The sequence below is a fragment of the Calonectris borealis genome, chromosome 1, assembly GCF_964195595.1.
Source record: "Calonectris borealis chromosome 1, bCalBor7.hap1.2, whole genome shotgun sequence".
NCBI lineage: Eukaryota > Metazoa > Chordata > Aves > Procellariiformes > Procellariidae > Calonectris > Calonectris borealis.
In genome coordinates this window covers 148,574,046-148,592,789 of record NC_134312.1, presented here as the reverse complement: position 1 = coordinate 148,592,789, position 18,744 = coordinate 148,574,046, and the positions used below count along the sequence as shown (strand labels likewise).

General features: G+C 44.9%; 1 protein-coding gene across 1 annotated transcript in view; it reads right to left on the bottom strand.

The window, feature by feature from the left end:
• Positions 1-18,744, bottom strand: part of NPAS2 (neuronal PAS domain protein 2) — a 54,088-nt gene that overhangs the window by 1,985 nt on the left and 33,359 nt on the right. Inside the window, exons 11-19 of the mRNA XM_075135851.1 lie at positions 18,540-18,621; positions 17,706-17,847; positions 16,867-16,973; positions 16,616-16,708; positions 10,602-10,748; positions 4,456-4,650; positions 3,076-3,260; positions 2,387-2,479; positions 550-736 (exon numbers count right to left, since the gene is read on the bottom strand). Coding sequence (XP_074991952.1) covers positions 550-736; positions 2,387-2,479; positions 3,076-3,260; positions 4,456-4,650; positions 10,602-10,748; positions 16,616-16,708; positions 16,867-16,973; positions 17,706-17,847; positions 18,540-18,621 — 1,231 coding nt within the window. The remainder of the gene's footprint in view (positions 1-549; positions 737-2,386; positions 2,480-3,075; positions 3,261-4,455; positions 4,651-10,601; positions 10,749-16,615; positions 16,709-16,866; positions 16,974-17,705; positions 17,848-18,539; positions 18,622-18,744) is intronic.

Genomic DNA, 18,744 nt, shown 5'->3' with positions numbered 1-18,744 from the left:
CCCTTTACTTTAGTATGTGTTGAATTAGGTCAAAAAATAAGTATTTTTACATCTTCAAATCACCTGGTTCTTCCAGGCAATGTGTTCCAGTTTATCTTCTTTGCCTTGTGGAGTTGAGAAAATATGTTAATTTACTGAAGGGATCCAGATATCTGATCCAGATCTCATTTTATGTCGATGCTGGTAATTAAAAATCATCTTTTGACTTGTAAACTAAGCAAATCTTATACTGAATAAAGAGTGCAGAATAAATCCTAAGGCAGCAATTTTCTCCGTCTAGAAATATACTTTAAATATATCCAGGATAATCTGATTACGTTTCCAATGTACAGAATTAGTAATTTCCTTTTAAATATTCTCACTGCTCCCTTGCTGTACTGGAAGGGTACATGACACTGCATCGGTGTCTCGCACATTTCAGTATCTCTAAAATGGCCACTTCTGCCATGATCAGGCTCCCGCTGAAACCTGGGGCCCTGTTTGCACAGCCCCTTCGCCTTATTACTCTGCATCTGCATTTTATACATTGTCCTCTTTGTCCTACCCTACCTGCAGGTAGCGTTGTTGCTGATGCTGTTGGTGCTGGAGTTGCATAGGTGGCAGAGAGGATGGCTGGGAAGGAGGTGTAGTGGTGAACCCTTGGTTTAACACTGCTTGTCCCATCAGTACGATTGGAGAGCTGCTGCTGGAAGTCTGCACTTCCAAACTTTGAAACATTTGTTGGGTTTGAGGATACCTGTGGAAGAAAGAAGCAAAACAATCAAGAACAAACTGTTGGAAGCAAAGGTCTTCTCTTAGGATAGGGATGGAAGTCCCTAGTCTTCATAAATAATTCCTAATAAATTATTTCAGTGCATGGGACCTGCTAATATGAATGATGGCACTGTTGGCAGCACTGTTTTCCCTTACTCTGTGCATGAGCTGGACTTGGAAGGCAGAATACATCTCGCCTCAAAATCCAGACCACATTTTAGATTCATTAAAGATTCTGGTTTATGCATGTCTTCTCTTCAGCCACAGCATTCACATCCCAGGCTCATTAAACCAAATGGCCTTTGACTCTGTATTAATATGCTGAGCTCTGAACTGCAGCAAGAGAGAAGTAAATACTCCTGCCATTCTGCTGCCTGTGCTCCCCTGCGACTGCCTGTGGGGTGGTAATCTCTTGCAGAAAGATGGCTAGGGTTGATTACTTCTTAAGCTGCTCATATGCATATTGCCAAGTATGGTCAGCAGTTCCCATCGCTGTGAGCCACATTGTAGGAACAGAAGAAGCCTCTAGAAGTCCTCCGGAGTGAGGGATGGGACAGAAACAAAATACTCGGCTCCTCTTGCCAGGCTGCTTTTGCATAGCAAACTTAAATATGTGTTGTTTTGTGGAAGGCTGTGGGCAAAACCACAATGGAGCTATTGCCAACCCAGCCTAATTCTGTTTATCCTGTAATGGGTGATGAGATCATACTGTGGCCTGTGTTCGCTCAACAGCTGTTCAACATTAGGGGTTAGTCAGAAATGCTACGGTTTGGGTACTTGTACTAGGATGTGAACTCCTAAAAAAGGGTCCTGCAAGTCAGGAAGTCGACATGAACTGGGGCATGTATCTTTGCAAATCAGGCCTCTTTTATTTAGATGCTTAAAAGCAGATCTAAAATGCTGTATATTTAAAGTTGATAAATTTAACTCAAGATAATCTTAAGCAGCAATAGTGATGTTTAAAAAAAGAAGTACGGAATACCTACATTCCTGAGGTAACATACAGAATTACTTTTAGAGTAATGATGTGCAAAGAGTTGCCTATTATTTTAGCAGTTCACAATTAAGTACAGTGACAAAAAACAGCTAAGAAAAAAAAAAAAGGCATATTCTGACCGATGTTTTCTGCTTCCTTCACCCAAGTTTTGAGGAGACAAAAAACTGAGGTGGTTTGTTCAGAGAGCTCTTCTGAGAGCGCTCAGGTGCAGGGGCCCGTTGGTTCTTTCAGTTCTGCTGCTGTAGATTAGGCGTAGCTCCGCTGGCGTTACACCAGCGTCTCACTGCCCGCAGAGTGGGGGCTTTCTTGGCGCCAGTCATTTCAACCGGGCCAGTGCTGACTTTCTCTCTCACATTTACCTCGGTGGGTCAGAAGTTCCAGCAGTGAAGCAAGCATCATGTGAAGGAGAAAAATTCCCCCAGCCTTGGCTTGTTAAAACGCCACTGGTACATTATTGTGTTTCTCCTGTCATCCTTCCAGATGTGACCAGGCAGGGTAAGGCTGACCCTGGCACTGGAAAGCAGGCTCAACACAGTAACACGTTCCCGATATTTATAACTACTTCATCATCTTACTAAAGAAGGCTATTTCCCCTCAAAAGCAACTTTGATGTTTTATCTTTGACAAGTCACATACTTAGCCTGGGATCCCGCTATGCTGAGGTCTGAAGGGTGTCTTGCGTTGCAGGACCCAGGCATCATGGGCTGAATAGGCTGGCTGAGCAACAGTCTGGCGCATGGGAAAAAGAAAAAGTGACATTGCTGTAACAGAAGGACCACACAAATCCCACACTTTGAAAACAGAAACAGGCCGCTTTCGTAGGCACGGCACAAGGCTGAGTGTTAGGAGAGCTAACCTCAGCTCCTGGCTGTGGCAGGCGCGTCCTGGGCGCTGCCAGGCGGAGACTGGGGCCGCGCATGCTCTCTCTGGGAACGTGGGTGCCTTGCAGAGAGGCTGGGCGCTAGGATTTCAGGAAAGTGAGATTTCTTTTGCTCCTGCTGGTGGGAATGGCTTGTATTTGAGCTTCCTGAGCATCAGAATGTCATTTTTTTGGTTCACATGTCTAGTTGGATGCCATGGTCCTGGCCCCCCTCCACCGCCCACCCAGAGGAGCCTGAGGCAGCGAAGGAAAAGCGGGGACACCCCACCACCCCGGGGCTGGGAGGCCAGAGGAGGCGCGGCAGCCGAGACCGTGCACGCCGAATGCAAACCGAGTGCGGTTGGGGTCCTCATGCGCAGCGGCTGGGGCTAAAGCCCAGGCCAGGCGGGCGGGCAGGCCTGGCTCCGCATCGCCCCCGGCCGGGCGGGGCCGGGCCGAGCCGTACCTGAGCTGCTGGTCGTGGCTGCAGCCGGGGGCGGGCGGGCCGGGGGTGCCGCTCCGCGGCAGGCCGGCAGGGGGCGCCGCGGTGCCGCCGCCGCCGGCGGGGGCTGCGGCGAACGGCGGCGGCGCGCCGCGGGGGGGGCGGCCGCCGCCCGGCGCCAGCTCCGCGCTCCTCGCCGCCTTCGGGCCCTGGAAGAGAGGGGGGAGAGAGCGAAACTCGAGCACGGCCGTGACCGCTGCGTGGAGAAAGCCGAAAGACACGGACCGTGACGGTGCCGCGGGGGCGCAGTCGCCATTAATACCTGGCGATGCGTCCACCCGGCTGCTGTCAGGATGCAAGAAACGACAGCGTTCCTCTAGCCTGCCGCGGCTGTCCTACCCTCTGCTGCCCCAGGCTTTGCTCTACCGGCCTGCAAAACCCTTGGGACCAGAGCGCTGTGAAAGCAAAGCCGCCCCGGTCGTGCCGTCAAGCAGTTGAGGAGACAAACGACATCCCATGGAGACAAGAGCAAAGCTAGGTGTGATTAGCACTGCCGTAAAAGCCCAATGATGGGAATAAACCTTATTAAACTAAAAAATGGTGGTTTTTTTCTATTTATAATATGGATACACTTTTTATTTTAATAGAGTCATGATAATACAGGTATGTGGGAGTTTAAAAGCTACGGCTGAGGGGTCTGAAGATAATGACGCAGCTATGTTTGCCGCACGCTCAGGTAGCAGAAATAGGAGCTAAGTTTTCCGTGAAGGGAGGTACAACAGGTGGGTGGAAGAGCAAAAACTGGAAATGCCAAGAAACCAGCAGTAAGAAAAAAATCCTGTGCCAAACCTACTAGCTTTCACAGATCTCCGTTACTACTAACCGAGGCTGAACTTCATTTCCCCGTGCAGGAATCTGTTATTCTCACAACCTGGGGGTCTCACACAAATCTCAGTGTATTCCAGCTGTGTGCCACCACAGCAGACAGGCTTCGTTGTGTTGGTGGCATCCGAGTGGATTCCGGGAGCAAGCAGGGGTAAAGCTTATTTTGAGGGGTTGCACTGCCAGCACCACCATTGCTAGTTTCCAGTGTGGTCGGTCAGGTTTCTTTCAGGATCAACTGAAGAACAGTAAGTCATCCACATCTTTTGCATGCCCCCATGCTCAATTTTCAAGCTGAAACAGTTGCTCAAGTAACCCTCCTGGCTGAGGTCTTAGAAAAGGGATTTAAGGTAAAGTAAATGCTGTAGGGAGACCCTTTATATAGGCTGCCCTTATGTAGGAGAAAAGGGAAGGAAAGGCAAAGGCACACTTACAGGACTGACATGATTTTACTTGCTTGTTTAATAACAGCTCAGTGTCTTCTTTCTGTATAAATGCTTCTCTATTCAAAGAAATGATTACCTGGCTCGATATCACGCTTGGTTCTCTCAGTGCTTGCTGGTTTGCTGTTTGCGAAGATGCAATTTGCCCTTGAAGTTGAGGACTGGGGACAAGCTGCTGCTGAGAAATGGCCCCTGACCTCTGCTGTAGCTGTTGTGGCTCCGGCTGCTGAGTATTGCTAAAGCTCAGGGACACTGTCGGCTGCTGTAGGAACATCTGGAAAAGAAGGGGGGTGGGTTTATTTACATAGCCCAGCTGTCTTGGATAATGAAGGTGACAGAATTAAATCCAGAGATATATTCTAAAATAAAGATATCACATTTCTGGATTCACTACGCATTTACTGTTAGTTGGAAATCACCTGTCTTGCCTACATTAACAGTTCTGCTGTCTCTAGTTTCTTGATTTCTTGTTCTGCAAATGCACTCATTACTCGTGAAATGTGTCCTGAAGGTACAAGTCCTCTCTCCATAGGGCAGGCACAGCCCTTGTAAGAGCAGTTCCCTGTACATTCACCGTGTTCTGGGGCATTCTGACCAGAGAGAAGAGAGTAACTCCATGTCTTTTCAGTCCTTTCATTTCTCCTTTCAACAAAATCAGCCTGCCTTTCAGACAGGGCTGCTTTTGAATTTGTCTCTGGAAATTCAACACCTTACATACAGTTGGGATTCTCGAATGTTTTTAATGAGGCCACAGTCAGGCCAGAGCTGTCCGTGTTGAATGGCCGTGTCCTTATCATTGAGAAGATGTGTAAACAGACAGTCACTGTCATTTATCTGATTTTCCATCAGGTAACTGTCACCCGGTGTTCTTCCTAACCGTGCCATGCATTTGACTTGTGCAAAAGAGCTAGGAGCTTCCCTGTTAGTGCTTCGTAAGCGATATACTCTCCATGCCTGCATTGCAAGATGAGGCTTTCTTCTTTAAAAGTTGTAGGGCTTGGGAATTTTTGCTTTTCTAGGGGCTATTTCTTTTATTATAGCTGTACAGAGGAAAAAGGCATCTTTTAAAACTATGAATTATTAATGCTACAAGCTATCTTCGCAATATTTCAAACCTAGCCTCTCGCCACCAAGGACTGTACGGAGGTACGCATTCCAGGTAGTTGAAGGCATCTTTGGATACGATTCTGATTCCACACCACTGCTACATGTGTGGAACTCCATTAATTTAAGTGGAGCTACTTGGGGTTTAAATGAAATCAGGATCACAATTATTCTCTTCATTATTCATGCGTCAGTCTCATGCCTAGCAGTACATCTGAGGTACGCCCAGTAATTAGTACACCTTTCTGCAGCTCATTGCTATATTAACAATTCCCTAAACTATCACGTCCCCTCTAATTTTTCTTGGAAAAAACCCATACCTTTCTCCAAAGGACCGGCACAATGCATTGCTTTTCTTTGCATAAGTATGGGTTGATCCATCATATTTATACTTACTTATCTAGCTTTTAAAACATAGTTTTTATTTAAACATGATAAATTTTTAATGAATTTCTGTGTGCCAAGATTTTACTCAGAAAAAAGGTGCAGGCAAAGCTTACATTAATCAGCTGAGAGAGGGGGGCAATTAATGAAAATGTTAATGGACCTAAAGCAACGGCTTGTTTCAGGTGCTGTAGGCTAACCACATCTCAAAGATGTCTGATAGAAATAAATGGGTCAAGTAACAGAGTTGGGGCTGCTCACAGCAGGTCTGAAACTAGCTCCGAGTGTTTTCTTTTAAAAACACTGCTCACTGAGTTTGGAGCCATTACATATCAGAAAGACAGATGGTCTTGCAACTTCTGCCAAGTAAATAGGTCTTATTATGCATAAATCAAAGACAGAAATTATGAAAATTCATTTTCTTGTTTATTTTCTGTATATAGAAGCTAGACCTTGGACATGTTTGGTAAATGAACTCACTTGATTAGCTCTAGCAATGAAACTGGTCGCCATTGATATAAAATTTGATATAAAACATTTGATACAAAATTCAGAACAGGTAAAACAAGTGGTGTGTTTCAAAAATGTGATGGGGAGTGTGAGCCCACTGGTACTGGCCAGATCACTGCAAATTAAGACCTTGAGGAGGATTATCTTAAGTGACCTCCCTGCACGTGGCGCATGGTGCTGGAGAAGTACCAAGTTCATCCAATGCAAAGTCAACATCTATCGATGCGAATGTCAGGCAGGGTGTGAACTCGCGGCAAATGACTTACTCTGCCGGTGTGCATGCCTTACTTCCAGATGAAGGCCAAGGAGCTTATCCTTGAAAGAAAGCAGAGTATCCTACTTTGCAATTACCAGACTGTGCCACTGAGTAGGAATGTGCACGGTTAATGGTTGGCAGCTAACACGCTATAAATTTACAACCAAGTTTATCCCAGTAAACCAATTTTGTTTGTTGATGTGTTCATACCGAGAGGGCTCTGAGTGTTCCATATCTAGGGACCCTCTCTTGCATTATAACGGCCAAAGCAGCATTATCACCATCTGAACATAAATGTCCTGGAAAAAACAAGCTCAGGGCAGGAAGCGATGGTGCCATTTAACCTGTGTGCCCACAGAACTGGAAGACTCAAGATGCTACATCAAAACAAGAGTTAACCTGAGAGAGGATCAAAGCATGGAATTTCTACCTGCTAGTTAAGCCTAAAAGCAAGAACATGCTTCATTTGTACAAAACTTACCGGTGTTTTTTCATAATGTGCCTCTTTTATGATAGTCCTGCCTGAATTCCCCTGAAACACTGAAATACAGCAGCTTTAAATAACAACAGAAACCCCCTAATAAAGAATGAAATCTTCCCAGTCTGAGCAAATCCAAGTAGATAAATTAGCAGCCCCGTAACTGCACTGCTGCTAATGACATGTCTCGTGGCTGATTTTGCAGACTGCAAGGTCAGTGAAGCATCTTACAAATATTTTTTAATTGGCCAGCTTGTTAACATACGCAGCAAAGCAGCGAGGGAAGGGAGGGACCCTCTGACACTGCTGCCCCCTCATTCTAGAGGGATAGATGGTCCCTACAGCTAATGGATGAATCACATCGGCAAGACATCGTGAGGAAAACGGCTCTTTGACTCTACCTGTCCTTTGGATAATCAGGGGATTATAGCCTTCGGGCTCATCATTACAGACATCAAGACTCCTTCTTCATGTAAAATACGGAAAGATGAGAAGCACAGCCCTGGGAAGCTGAGATTCACTGACTTCGAACGGAGCCTGATTTGCAAATGATGGGTGGCTGTGGATGGTCTCGTTTGTAGTTCTTGCAGGCTGGTCAGGCTCAGCCCTTCTGTCTTCCTCCCCATCCGCAATTCATTAGCTAGACTGTGCAAATCTGGAGCACACATAGCATCCTTCAGACTTCTGAGGTTACTCTTGCTGGTCCTGTCCTTCCTACTTCCGTTTGTCAGGAAAAGCAGTAACAGGGATTTAATGGAGTTTTGAACACTTTTGTTCAGGGCCCACAACCCTCCTGCTAGTTTCATCTTTCATAGCACAAGGCTCTTGGAAATAGTTTCTAACGCAGACTACCGTGCTCAACATCTGTCCGGTTGGGAAAGCGTTTCTTGGCGGACTGCCGTACTGCAGTTTTGACGATCTCTGAAGAAAATGGAAATGGGGCTTAATTCTCTGCAGAGCTACCTGTACACTTCTGTGTGGAAGGCAGTGAACCAGTGGGGAAGATATGCTAATAAATCAGCTAACGAGGGAAAACCGGAGAACACTTTCCTCTTTTCAGACAGCCTATGGCACTCCCCCATGCTTACAGCTCTTCTACACGGAATATTAAAGAGACCAGAAATGTGCTTGATAGTAACGCTCACCTGTTTGCTACTATGCTTTGTAGCTCTGCTAATAGACACAGATCAATGTCTGCAGACATCCAGCTCTCTGAATGATGAAATCTGTGTGGCAAAGCACGTGGTTGGATTTCTGATTTAACAGTTTACTCATCGCTGCTTGCGAGTCACAAAAGTGCTGCATGCAAAAGCGTGAGGCTTTCTTTTAAGTTGTCCCTAGCCAAATAAGACAAAGCTAATTCCTGGTCTCACTCTCTCTATATAACAGCACAGTAATTTCTTTGGGTTTTTTTATCCTAGAGAAAGTGGGAGTAGGAAAAGGCCCTGGCCAAGAGTCAGCATGACCGCTCACATCTCATCGCCTTGTGAGATTGCTCTGAGGAGACTGAAAAGCACCCAAACTACAGGGGATGACCCTCCCCGTCCAGCATTGCCCCTTCAGGCAGATGCGCAGCCCCTGCATTTCCGAGCTGCCCTCCAGTCCCCCTGCCTCTCAGTTCTGCATCTGCAGTAAGCAGGGAAATGGTCAGCACTAACATCAGAGAACTTGTACTTGTCTGAAAATATATTCCTCTTGGTCCAACCTGGTACAGTCTTTGTCGGAGAGAGGATCACCCGAACGGTACAACTCAGGGCTACAAACTGGTATGGAGTGGGCAGTACAGAACTGGGCCTCCTCTTCTCTCTGCTTGAGCTCCCTATGAGCGTATCTGAGAATCTGTCCCAAATGCACCCTAGCACATATGGGAGACAGCTATGTAAAAATAAAATCCATTTCCTGCATATAAGAATGTGCTCTGATCTTCTATTTTTGCCTGAATTATGCAAAAAAAAAAAAAAAGGATGAGTGTATGTGACTATTGAAGACTTCACCAGGAGAGAGTAATGGTTTTCACCCAATTAAAAAGAAAGGAAGTGAGAATATCACGTCTCTCGATATTCATAATAACAATAATAGCTTTCAGACATATGACATGATTCTGAAGGCCAGTTAATTGCAGAGAGACTTTCCCTTCCCATTAATCAAAGTTGGTGCAGACCAATAGAAGAAACACACTGAAGTTAAACCTGGTCTACCTATAGGCTTATATAGGTACAGGAACAGAGAGTCCTGGTTTTGGGACCCACCATTGCTGTGCTGTCTTACAGCAGTGCTCATGCAGCAACTTAGGTGGCAAAGTTTCTGATTTGGCTTCACTGATCCCTTAATTGCCTAAACATACAATCCCAATTTGTTTTAATATGTGCAACTGCATTTCACAGATGCTGATCATGGGTGAGAGTCTATTTCTGTGGAAGTTGGGAGCAAAATTCCCACTGACTTCATCAGGTCCCAGGTTTTCATCCTGTGCTTAAAATGTTCTTTGAGACATTTGTTTCTGTGACAGAGCTTGTCTTCTAAAAAAATCTTGTTAGTACAATACTCATGTGGGTCCCCAGTGCAACATTTCTAGCAAGGGTCATTTAACCTGGCATTTACAGTTAAATTATGAAGAACATACATAGCAATAATCACCCCGCGTTCAGAAAACTTCCATAAAACTGGATGATTTGTCCATTTATCATTAAGTGAAACCTGCGATGTACTGAACTGCACTTGCTATTATTTCTGAGGTTTGGTAGACATAAGGCGCAGTACAAAGCAGCTACTGTACTTGGTGAATTAAAAGCAGATACTGTACTTAGTGCATTCTAGCTCTGTGTAGGAGGTATCAAAGAAGAGCAGGCTCAGTCAGCTTCGCCCCAAAGGCTTAAGCTGGTCCAGTGAAGAACAAATTCAGACACCTCCCAGGTGTGAACAAATGAACACCAGCAGAGGTTTGGGTTTTTTAACGTGACAAGGAAATTAATCTCTTGTGCTCTGTATCTGGGCTGGGGTAGGGTCAGGAAAATGGGGAGCAGATGAAAGAGATGAGCACTGCCTGAAGGAGGGCTGTTGGCTAAGGAAGAGCTGGACAGACAAGATACTGACCACAAGCGATGCCAACATGAAGCAAGCAGTGATGGGATGGAAGCTAATGAACTGGAGAGACATAATCATGGCCGAGTCTGAACTTGAACACTTTTCTATTACAGCTGCTCAGTCTGAAGACTCAGTAGATAAAGTATTAAAATGCTACTGTAAATGACTCAAATTCTTCTCCTCCTCCTAAGGTTGAGATATTTCTTCCTTCTCTTCTTCCAGAGAGCACTTAAATCTTTCTTGACATAGATTACTCAAAAGGCTTTCAGAGGGCAACATCCTCATTCAGGTGAGCTGGTTTCCACATGTCCAGATTTCCTGGACTCTTGAGCTAACTTTAAGTTGCCAACCCTAGCAACGGCCACACGAGAGAGGATGCTCTGCTCTGCCCCTCCCAGCAGAGACGCACCTGTACGCTGGAGTCCTGGACCAGGCAGAGCTGCTCCTGTATCTTCTGGAGCTCCTCCTGCTGCCACCGGATGTTGGCCTGCAGGATCCGGGTGCGCTGCTCTAGCTGGTCCTTGATGGTCTGGAACATACTGAACTGTGCCGAGAACTGAAAAGAAAAGGGGGAAAAATCAGTCATTATAATAAAAACAAGCCTCAATAGAATATTGTTCTGTAAGAAGTTATTGGTTTCTTGATTGTAAAGCACAGCCAAAGGAATAAAAGACGTGTTTGTAATATACTAACATCTAGGCGGAGATAAATCTTGTCTGCTTTCAATTTTATGCACATATATATTAAATTGCCTTGGTTAGAGCGATCTGCTTACAACTGACCCTGTTCTGTTAGGGAATTACCAGAAGGAGTGTTTTTGAGAGTATGCTACTTTAAAATACCAAAAGCATCTTAACTGGATGGCAAATGAATGCATTATTTTTATTAGCCTGTAGTTTGGAGCCCTTAGCGTGGCATAACCGTATATTCTGGATGTGTTTTACTAACGCTTTCCTTTTTCCGCACAGAAATAGCAGTGCTGCAATGGTTTATTCTCCTGGTGACTTACTATAGCATCATGCAACAGCTGACCACAATAAATGTTTTCTAGATTTCTACAGCTGAGCAGTAGTGAAGCTACAAGAAATACTCATTAATTTGTTTTTATACGTGATGTAAAATGAATAGCTCAGCTCAGTGGGAGAAAGGCTATTCTAAATAACAATATAAAATGGAGATCAGTAATCAGGGTCAAGAAGAAAGTGCAACCTCCAGTAGCAGCAATTCTTGGCACAAAGTGGAATTGTTCAACAAGCATGGAGGGGACTAACACAGCAATAAACTCCTAGTTTTATTTGGTGTTTTCAGGTATGATTCAAAGTCCATCAAAGTTAATTATTACTTTAATAGGCTTTGGAATAGTTGCTTTGCATGAGCTCATATTCCAAAAATAAAAAAGTCTTTGGAAAAAAAACACTTCAAAAAGTCTGTAAGCTTTTCTGTAATCAAGGCATCCGAGACTTCGCTGAAAACATGCGGTGCTGTGAGTGTCCAGGCAAAAGAAAAATAATAATTTTGCTGTGACTTGAAAATGGTGCCCTGTTCCTGTGGTTGTTCCAGTGGCTGTGTGCTAGCGGGTGAACTGATGCACGCTGCTGGAGCCTTCCTGCTCCATGGAGGTGCACCTGCTTACACCATTTTTGGCTTTTTAACAGGAAAACAAAAAGGGTAACAAGAAGGCAATTAAGGAGAGCTCTGGTGCTAGCAACACTGTACAGTTAAATGAAATTTCTGGCTACTCATAGAAATCTAAATGTGACAGGTCAGATTTGTATCAGCTAACTGCTTTGCCTTAAACCAGCTAAATACGTGAAATACCTTCGCGTTCCCTCCAGCAAAGCTGAAATCTCCAAGTAAATGGCCTTTAGGTGAGAAAGGACGAGAACTTCCGAGGGTTTATTTCTATTTACCAGGTGGAGGGTGGCTTTCCCACCTAATCTGGGAGGTCACCACTCGAAGCGTGGTGGCAAAGTGGAGGGGAGTTTCATGGCCAGCCCTGCCTGGGGTGGGGGGGAGGGCTGCTAAGGTGGCCCATGCAGTTGCTGCTGGCAGAGACCCTCAGAGCCCACGCTGGTGGCAGAGGCACCTGCGAGTGCTTGCAGCTTGCACCGCCTGCCCAAGGAGACAGTGTGAGCACTTGGCCTCCGGCGCTGCGATCCACAGCGCTTTCGCTTCAAACAGCAGCACTGTCATCTGCAGCCCCCAAGCAGCAAAATGGTGTCAAAGCTCCCGAAGGGAAGTTTGTGTTACTTCGAATTGGTGTTAAAGGGGAGAAGTCAGAGCGGGGTCTCTCTTCTTTCCTAGTCCATGTGTAAAGTATTAACCCAAGGAATGGACAATGTTTGGGAACAAGGACAAATGACTCAAAGGGGCGTCCGGTGCTGCTTGTGCTAGTCCGAATGCGGACCTGAAGAGTCCCAGGTGCCCTGATTTTAGGAGTGGAATGACGCCATGTAGCAACGGCTTGCTTAGATGAGATGCAGCTAATTCCTGCTTTAACCTGGGTCTGTATAGAAGGATTTTTTAAAAAGCCAAGTCTCGCAACTTAATTCTCTCTGTATGAACTCTGTTAGTAAGGACCACTCTTAAGTCTTTAAAAGGATCCTTATCAGAAAGGAATTAAAAACAATTTTAGCCAAAAGCTTCATTTTAACTGCCTGGCTTGCTGATGGCAGACTTTTCATTAATGTGCAAACTCCTTGAAGACACTTTGGGAAAGGAACCCGATTTTCTTCAACTAATAAATGTAAGGAAGTTTATAACAGATAATTTTATAATCATTTTATACTTCAATAAGAAACAAAATCCATTTCCAGACCTTAGTTTTGAATTTGAATTTGCTTTGCAAAGTTGCACGCAAAAATATATTGCTGTTGATTTTAAATTATTATTCCTTAATTTTTTTCCAACACCTTCTTATATTTAGCATATTCATCCAGTATTGTCTTTTTGTTCTCTTTTTCATGTGCTTTTTGTATTAATACACTTAACAACAACAAGTAGCTGGTCTACTAGAGTGAGAGCCATTACGGAAGAAGACAAGGAACTTTCTCTTTTGCTTTTTTCCCTTCCCCACTCAACCCCCCAAATTTGTTGATAACTCTGGCCATGACCCCTGTGATTACAGAGCTTCTATTGTTTTTGTACAATGAGACACTAGCAGCAATTGACCTGCACCAGAGAGTATTTATCTCAAGATCATTAGCCGCTCTACTAATTAGGGGAGAAATCTGTAATTGTATAATAAATTAAAAGAGCTTAACTCAAGATGTTTCACAGAAAACACTGCACAGCTTTAACTCTGCCGTTTGCATCAGGTGAAGTTGCTGTCTGTCTCACTTAGGTATTTACAAACTTCCGTAGGCTCCTCAGAAAAGTGCGTGTTATACACAGAAAAGTGCCAGCTTTCCACATGCAGTCAAACATGGAAGACTAAACCTGTGAGATCTCTATAATTGCAGAGGATCACCAGTCTAATCAAGGTTTGTTAACGCAGACAAAAAAACCACAGCAGTAATTTTAGTCTGGCTTTTTAAAAAAAAAAATGATGCTTTTGGGATTGTGTCTGCAGACGCTCGAGTAGGGATGGGCACAATCCACCGGGCTCGATGCACTGGGGCTGACGGTCCAGACAGGCTGTACAGGGAGAGGGACCGGCACTTCTGGGCTGGGACTCCTCTCCGCCAGCATGGACGTCTGAAAGAGGCCAGCTGGACCATGCCTGAGGAGGGGCATTTCTCTCCACCGGGTGCCACCGCAGAGTGCCAGGGTTAGTCCCTCTCTCTAGGTGCTGGGGGGCTGCAGCCAGGGGAGGGGACCTATGGCCCCTGTGTCTGTCCGCATGGTCCCCCATTCCAGATGTGATGAACAAAAAGATGGACACCTCAAAGACATTCTGTTCCTACAGGTTTTATGACAATAGGTAGCTGGGTAAAGAAAAGAGAACCTATTTATTTTTTAGCTCAGTTTCCTTTGAACCTTTCTTTTCTGCTTATCTTTCAACTTTCAATCCTTCTGGTCAATGCTAGAGACATGCAACAGAGTTGTGAGGGTCTCAAAAATACCAGGTTGCTGTAATTTCATGAAAGCTATAGCTGAGCAAAGGAGAGAGGGACCTGCTCGTTGCCCTCCTGCAGGGAAGGCTGGGTCCATGCGCCAGCCTCGCAGCCCCTGGGAAACCAGGTTTCATTAGTTTTGCAGCTCACCGAACAACTTGTTCGTTCTTTCTGTCTTCTGAATAACACCTGCGCAATCCCAAACGGATTATTAGGGCTAATTATTATTCAGTCATCAACATCCGCTGTGTTGTAGGGGATTTTAATTTATTACAATAAGGAAGGCAAACAAACAAAGATTCTAATAGGGAGCACTTGATTTAAAGTAAACCATTTACATTCAGGCGACATCTAGCACTGTGCTGTCTGTTCATTCAGAGAAGCAAGACAGAAGCTAAAACCGCATTTTGGCGGAGACAAAAACATCGCAGCCCTTGCTCAAAATGAAACTAATCAAAGTTCAAGCAGATGGCGCCTGAGGCGGGAGCTAGCTGCTCGCTGCAGAAGCAGTCGTGGCTGCTTAAAATGTCCTTCTCCCCTGGCTGCCGCCCCGTAGCCGAATGTTAGCCGCAAGGACGCCCGTCAGAGTGCCGGGGCCCTGCGTGGCCAGGCTCGGCAATCAGCCTTTCAGCTTCTGCCATCGGTCACCTTCAGCTGAGGGTGAGCGGCAGAAAGGCAGCAGGGAGCAACCTGTGCAGCTCCTCCTTGTCGGCTGGCAGTTCGGCCATGCTATTTCTAAAAGCGATGAGCTTGTGTTCTGCCGCCAAACCGCTGTGAAATGGTCAACTAGGAAACTGAAGAAATGTTCGTGGTGGGAAGCACGCGTACCTGGGTTTTGTCCCTCACTCGCTTCGCACCGCGGGCCCCTTGTCTTTTAAATAGTGGATTATCTTGCTGTAGGCTGACATGTTTATTATTTTAAGGTGGGAATAGTTTCATAATTTTCATAACGGTTTATGAAAATCACCCAAGTCTGTGAAGATTTGCTACTTTTCCCAGGAGTATCGCTATGGGGTGTGAGCCTCGGCAACCTGAGCTGCAGCATCCTGGTGCTGCTTCCCTGCTCCACATCCAGGGAGGCTCCATCTTGAGCTTCGCCAGGAGCATTGCTGTGACTTTGCTGCCAGTCGAGGAGAGGGCTGCCAGAGGGCTGCCCGTGTAGACAGACTCGAGTCAGCCCTCTTCCCTTCATCGAGATTTAGCCAGTTCAAAGAGGCTGAACCAGTGGCCGTGCGACTGGACGGCACTCTGATTTGGCGGAGAGGAGATGGAGCTGGTGTGCCAGTAAGGGCGTTTTACTGGGAAGGGGCAAGGCAACGAGGCTTTCAGTAAGTGACTGGAAAGCATCTCTCCACAAAGAGCTTTGATGGAGAAGAAAGGGAGGTAGAAAAGAGTCAAACAAAACATGCACAGGTTTATAATAAATAAACTGATTGATGTTTGGAAGTGCATTAATGAATAATGGAGAGAAATATCTGTAAAAGAAAATGAATGCTCAGAGCAGATAATTGATATGCTGTTTCTTCGCTGCATGCATGGAGTCATGAAAAGAATATTAAAGTTAGAAGATAAATGAGAATTTGTTATTTTAAAGCAGGGTTCCTCAGGACTTTATATGTTTTATATGCTACAGGAAGAAACTCTGGGATCTTGTGAGGGAGTACAGGGTACCAATAGTAGAAGCAGCCTAGGTCCAGGACTACTCTGTCATTTCTAAAATCAGAGGTTGATGGGGTGTATCATCACAGCATGACCACAGGAGAGAAACAATGCGATGGGAACATGGTACTCAAATGTACTCCTTCAAAATCCACTGCAAATGAAACACTGAGGTGGCTTTTTGGGCCATCACCCACTTTTGAGATATGGGTTAATAGATTTCACTGGAGGAATTTGTCTCCAGCGGCATCCTCACCATTACTGGCACACTCACAAAATGGGTTTTGTTGAACTTGCATATCCTTTACTGCTGGTTAGTTCTGCATCAGCACAGCCAAACAGGTGTTTTTAGGAGGACTGGGTGTCTTTGTAAGTTTTTGGTTTTAATTCTCATTGTGACCTTGATTTTGATGGGACCTGATTCTGTAGCAGCAAAGTTGAAAACACTTCTTCCATCTGTTTTTTGTCCTCCTGTGAAATAGATGTGTGTGTGCACCTGAACCTACATGCGTCTGGGCTTCTGCGCTGAATGCCTGTATGCAGATATATGTTTAAACACACAAGTGTACTTTCCCACGACATTTTAAGCGTTTGAGAGCTGGTGGATTTGGAGATTGTAGCTACTAAAGAGGTAACCTAAAAGCCCCCAAAGGAGAAAATATCAGGAGATAGGCAAGTGACCTATTCCACTTTCAACTTCCCAACTAACCTGTGCCAGAGGTGCAGGCTGATTTTGCAGAGTTGCCTGAGGCAGCAACTGCTGTGGGAGAAGCTCACATGAAGGCTGAGAAGGCAAAGAAACCTGGGTTAAAAACAAAACAAAACAAAACTTTATTTGTAAGTTTGGCTCCTTTAAATTTTAGATTTCTTCTAATGCCACGTCGTTTTTAATTGCTAAGCTGCGTATGTGGCACATGCTTTATACTGTCTGCCTATTTTGATGACTCTTTGTGAAGTTACCTGAAGAGCAGTAGGTTGACTGAGTCGATGCACGGATAAATCCTGCTGCGTGCTTGGTGTTCTTGGCAAGGGAGCGTTAGACTCTGCAATCAGCTTTGTTGGTGTAGCTGCAAGAAAAGTACCGGTGAGTTCTCACACGCTGGAAATCATCCCCGTTGGAAGTGGGAATTATAACGAGACCTGGCTAGAAATGATTATGGCCTGGCTAAATTCCAGCGGGAGTCAAGGCTGTTCTTGTTGACTTCAATGGCAGTAAAATTAAACTGATAAGGAGGGCCTGGGCAAAGATAAAAGTAAATGAGACAGATTATTATTCTGTGCTCCAATGAACGGAGCAAAAGGATCCAAGAGCTGTTCTAAAACAGCTGGAACTCCCTTCATATGGGCCGAATAACTATAAATCTAGGTTAGCTCATTGGCTTATCTTCCAGACCAGGGAGCAGGAGTGTATAAGGTGTGCCCAAGTCTTGGCTGGAGCATTCTGAATCTTGGCCGGAAGAGAATAACCCATGTTACTACTCATGTAAGTCTAAAGGGGCCTTGCATTGCTTATACTGATGCCCTCAAATCTGAAGAGAGAAGTCCTCATTTTCATAACAGATCGAAACAGCAGGCCTCATGGCTAGTCCTGCTACCCATTTTCCAGTGTATGGATGGTCGCACTAGAACCTTCCCTCTTGTACGTTACCATTTCAGATTATGCACCTCATTGTCAGTGACAAACACGTATCATCGATACCTCATAAATAACTGTTAAATTAGCAGCTGTGGTATATAGGCACACATTCTGTAACTTGGCTAAATTAAAAATATTGCAGTAACCCAGGAACGCCACTCACATGCTGGGTCTGACTTGGGTGTGTGGGAAGATTTTGGTGAGCTCCTGGATGATACTGAGGGTGTCCGACTAGCGCTGAGGATTGAGGCACCAATATCAAGTGCATTAAAGTGCTGTTCAGGATCCAAGCTGGTGCCGCTGTCCTAAAACAAACAAAAAAAAAAGGGAATAGCTATTGCATCTGCCAGGGTGAAAACATTCTGAAATGCATCTAGTAATGCTTGTACACCCAGCTTTTTGGCTGGCCTAAAATGACTTGAGCAGAATTAATCCCATGTAGGCCAGCAGAAGACCTGGGCACAGGTGTCAATGTCCTTTCCAAATAGCATCTAACATGCATTTTACAAAGAGCTGAGTTGGAAATAAATAGCAAGCTACTGCCATAGTCATTTTGTGCCTTCAGATGTTTTTCTGAGTCTTTCTTTTGTGTTCAGTTGGATGTGACAGCAACTGCAACCTCTCCGAGACACTCAGACGTGCACCGAGAAGGAGCTTTTCTTTCTTCCCTTAGCATATCACTAAGATGTAGCCAACAAGGCTGATTGCCAGAACACGTCCAAATGAATCTTTAAACTGTAGTACCTCACCAAGGAAAGGTGGAGATATCTCACGTTGCCCCTGTCCATATTCCATTTAATTTATGGCTGTTACTGATCTCCAGGTTTATCCTTTCATGAGCTTATCCAATTTACTTTAAAATTATTCAAGTGAGCAATGAATTCTGAAGTTGGGGAAATCCACCCAGAAAGACAATGCTGGAGTCTTCACTGATGTTAACATGGCAACAAGTTGTGATTACTACATATATTCATGAAAAAAGCTTTTCTCCTTGTACCTTTAGTGCTGAGGACACAACCTCTGAGGACACTTCTTCCAAGCCCATCTCCTGTCTCCTCTCCACCCGAACATCTGCATAACTGAATGGAAAATATAGTTCTATATATCAACATCGTACTGGTATATTTCGTAAAATGTGCTTTAAGCAAGTGGAGGAAGAAATTACTGTAACACTTTACAGGTTAAATGAACAGCTGAAAAAT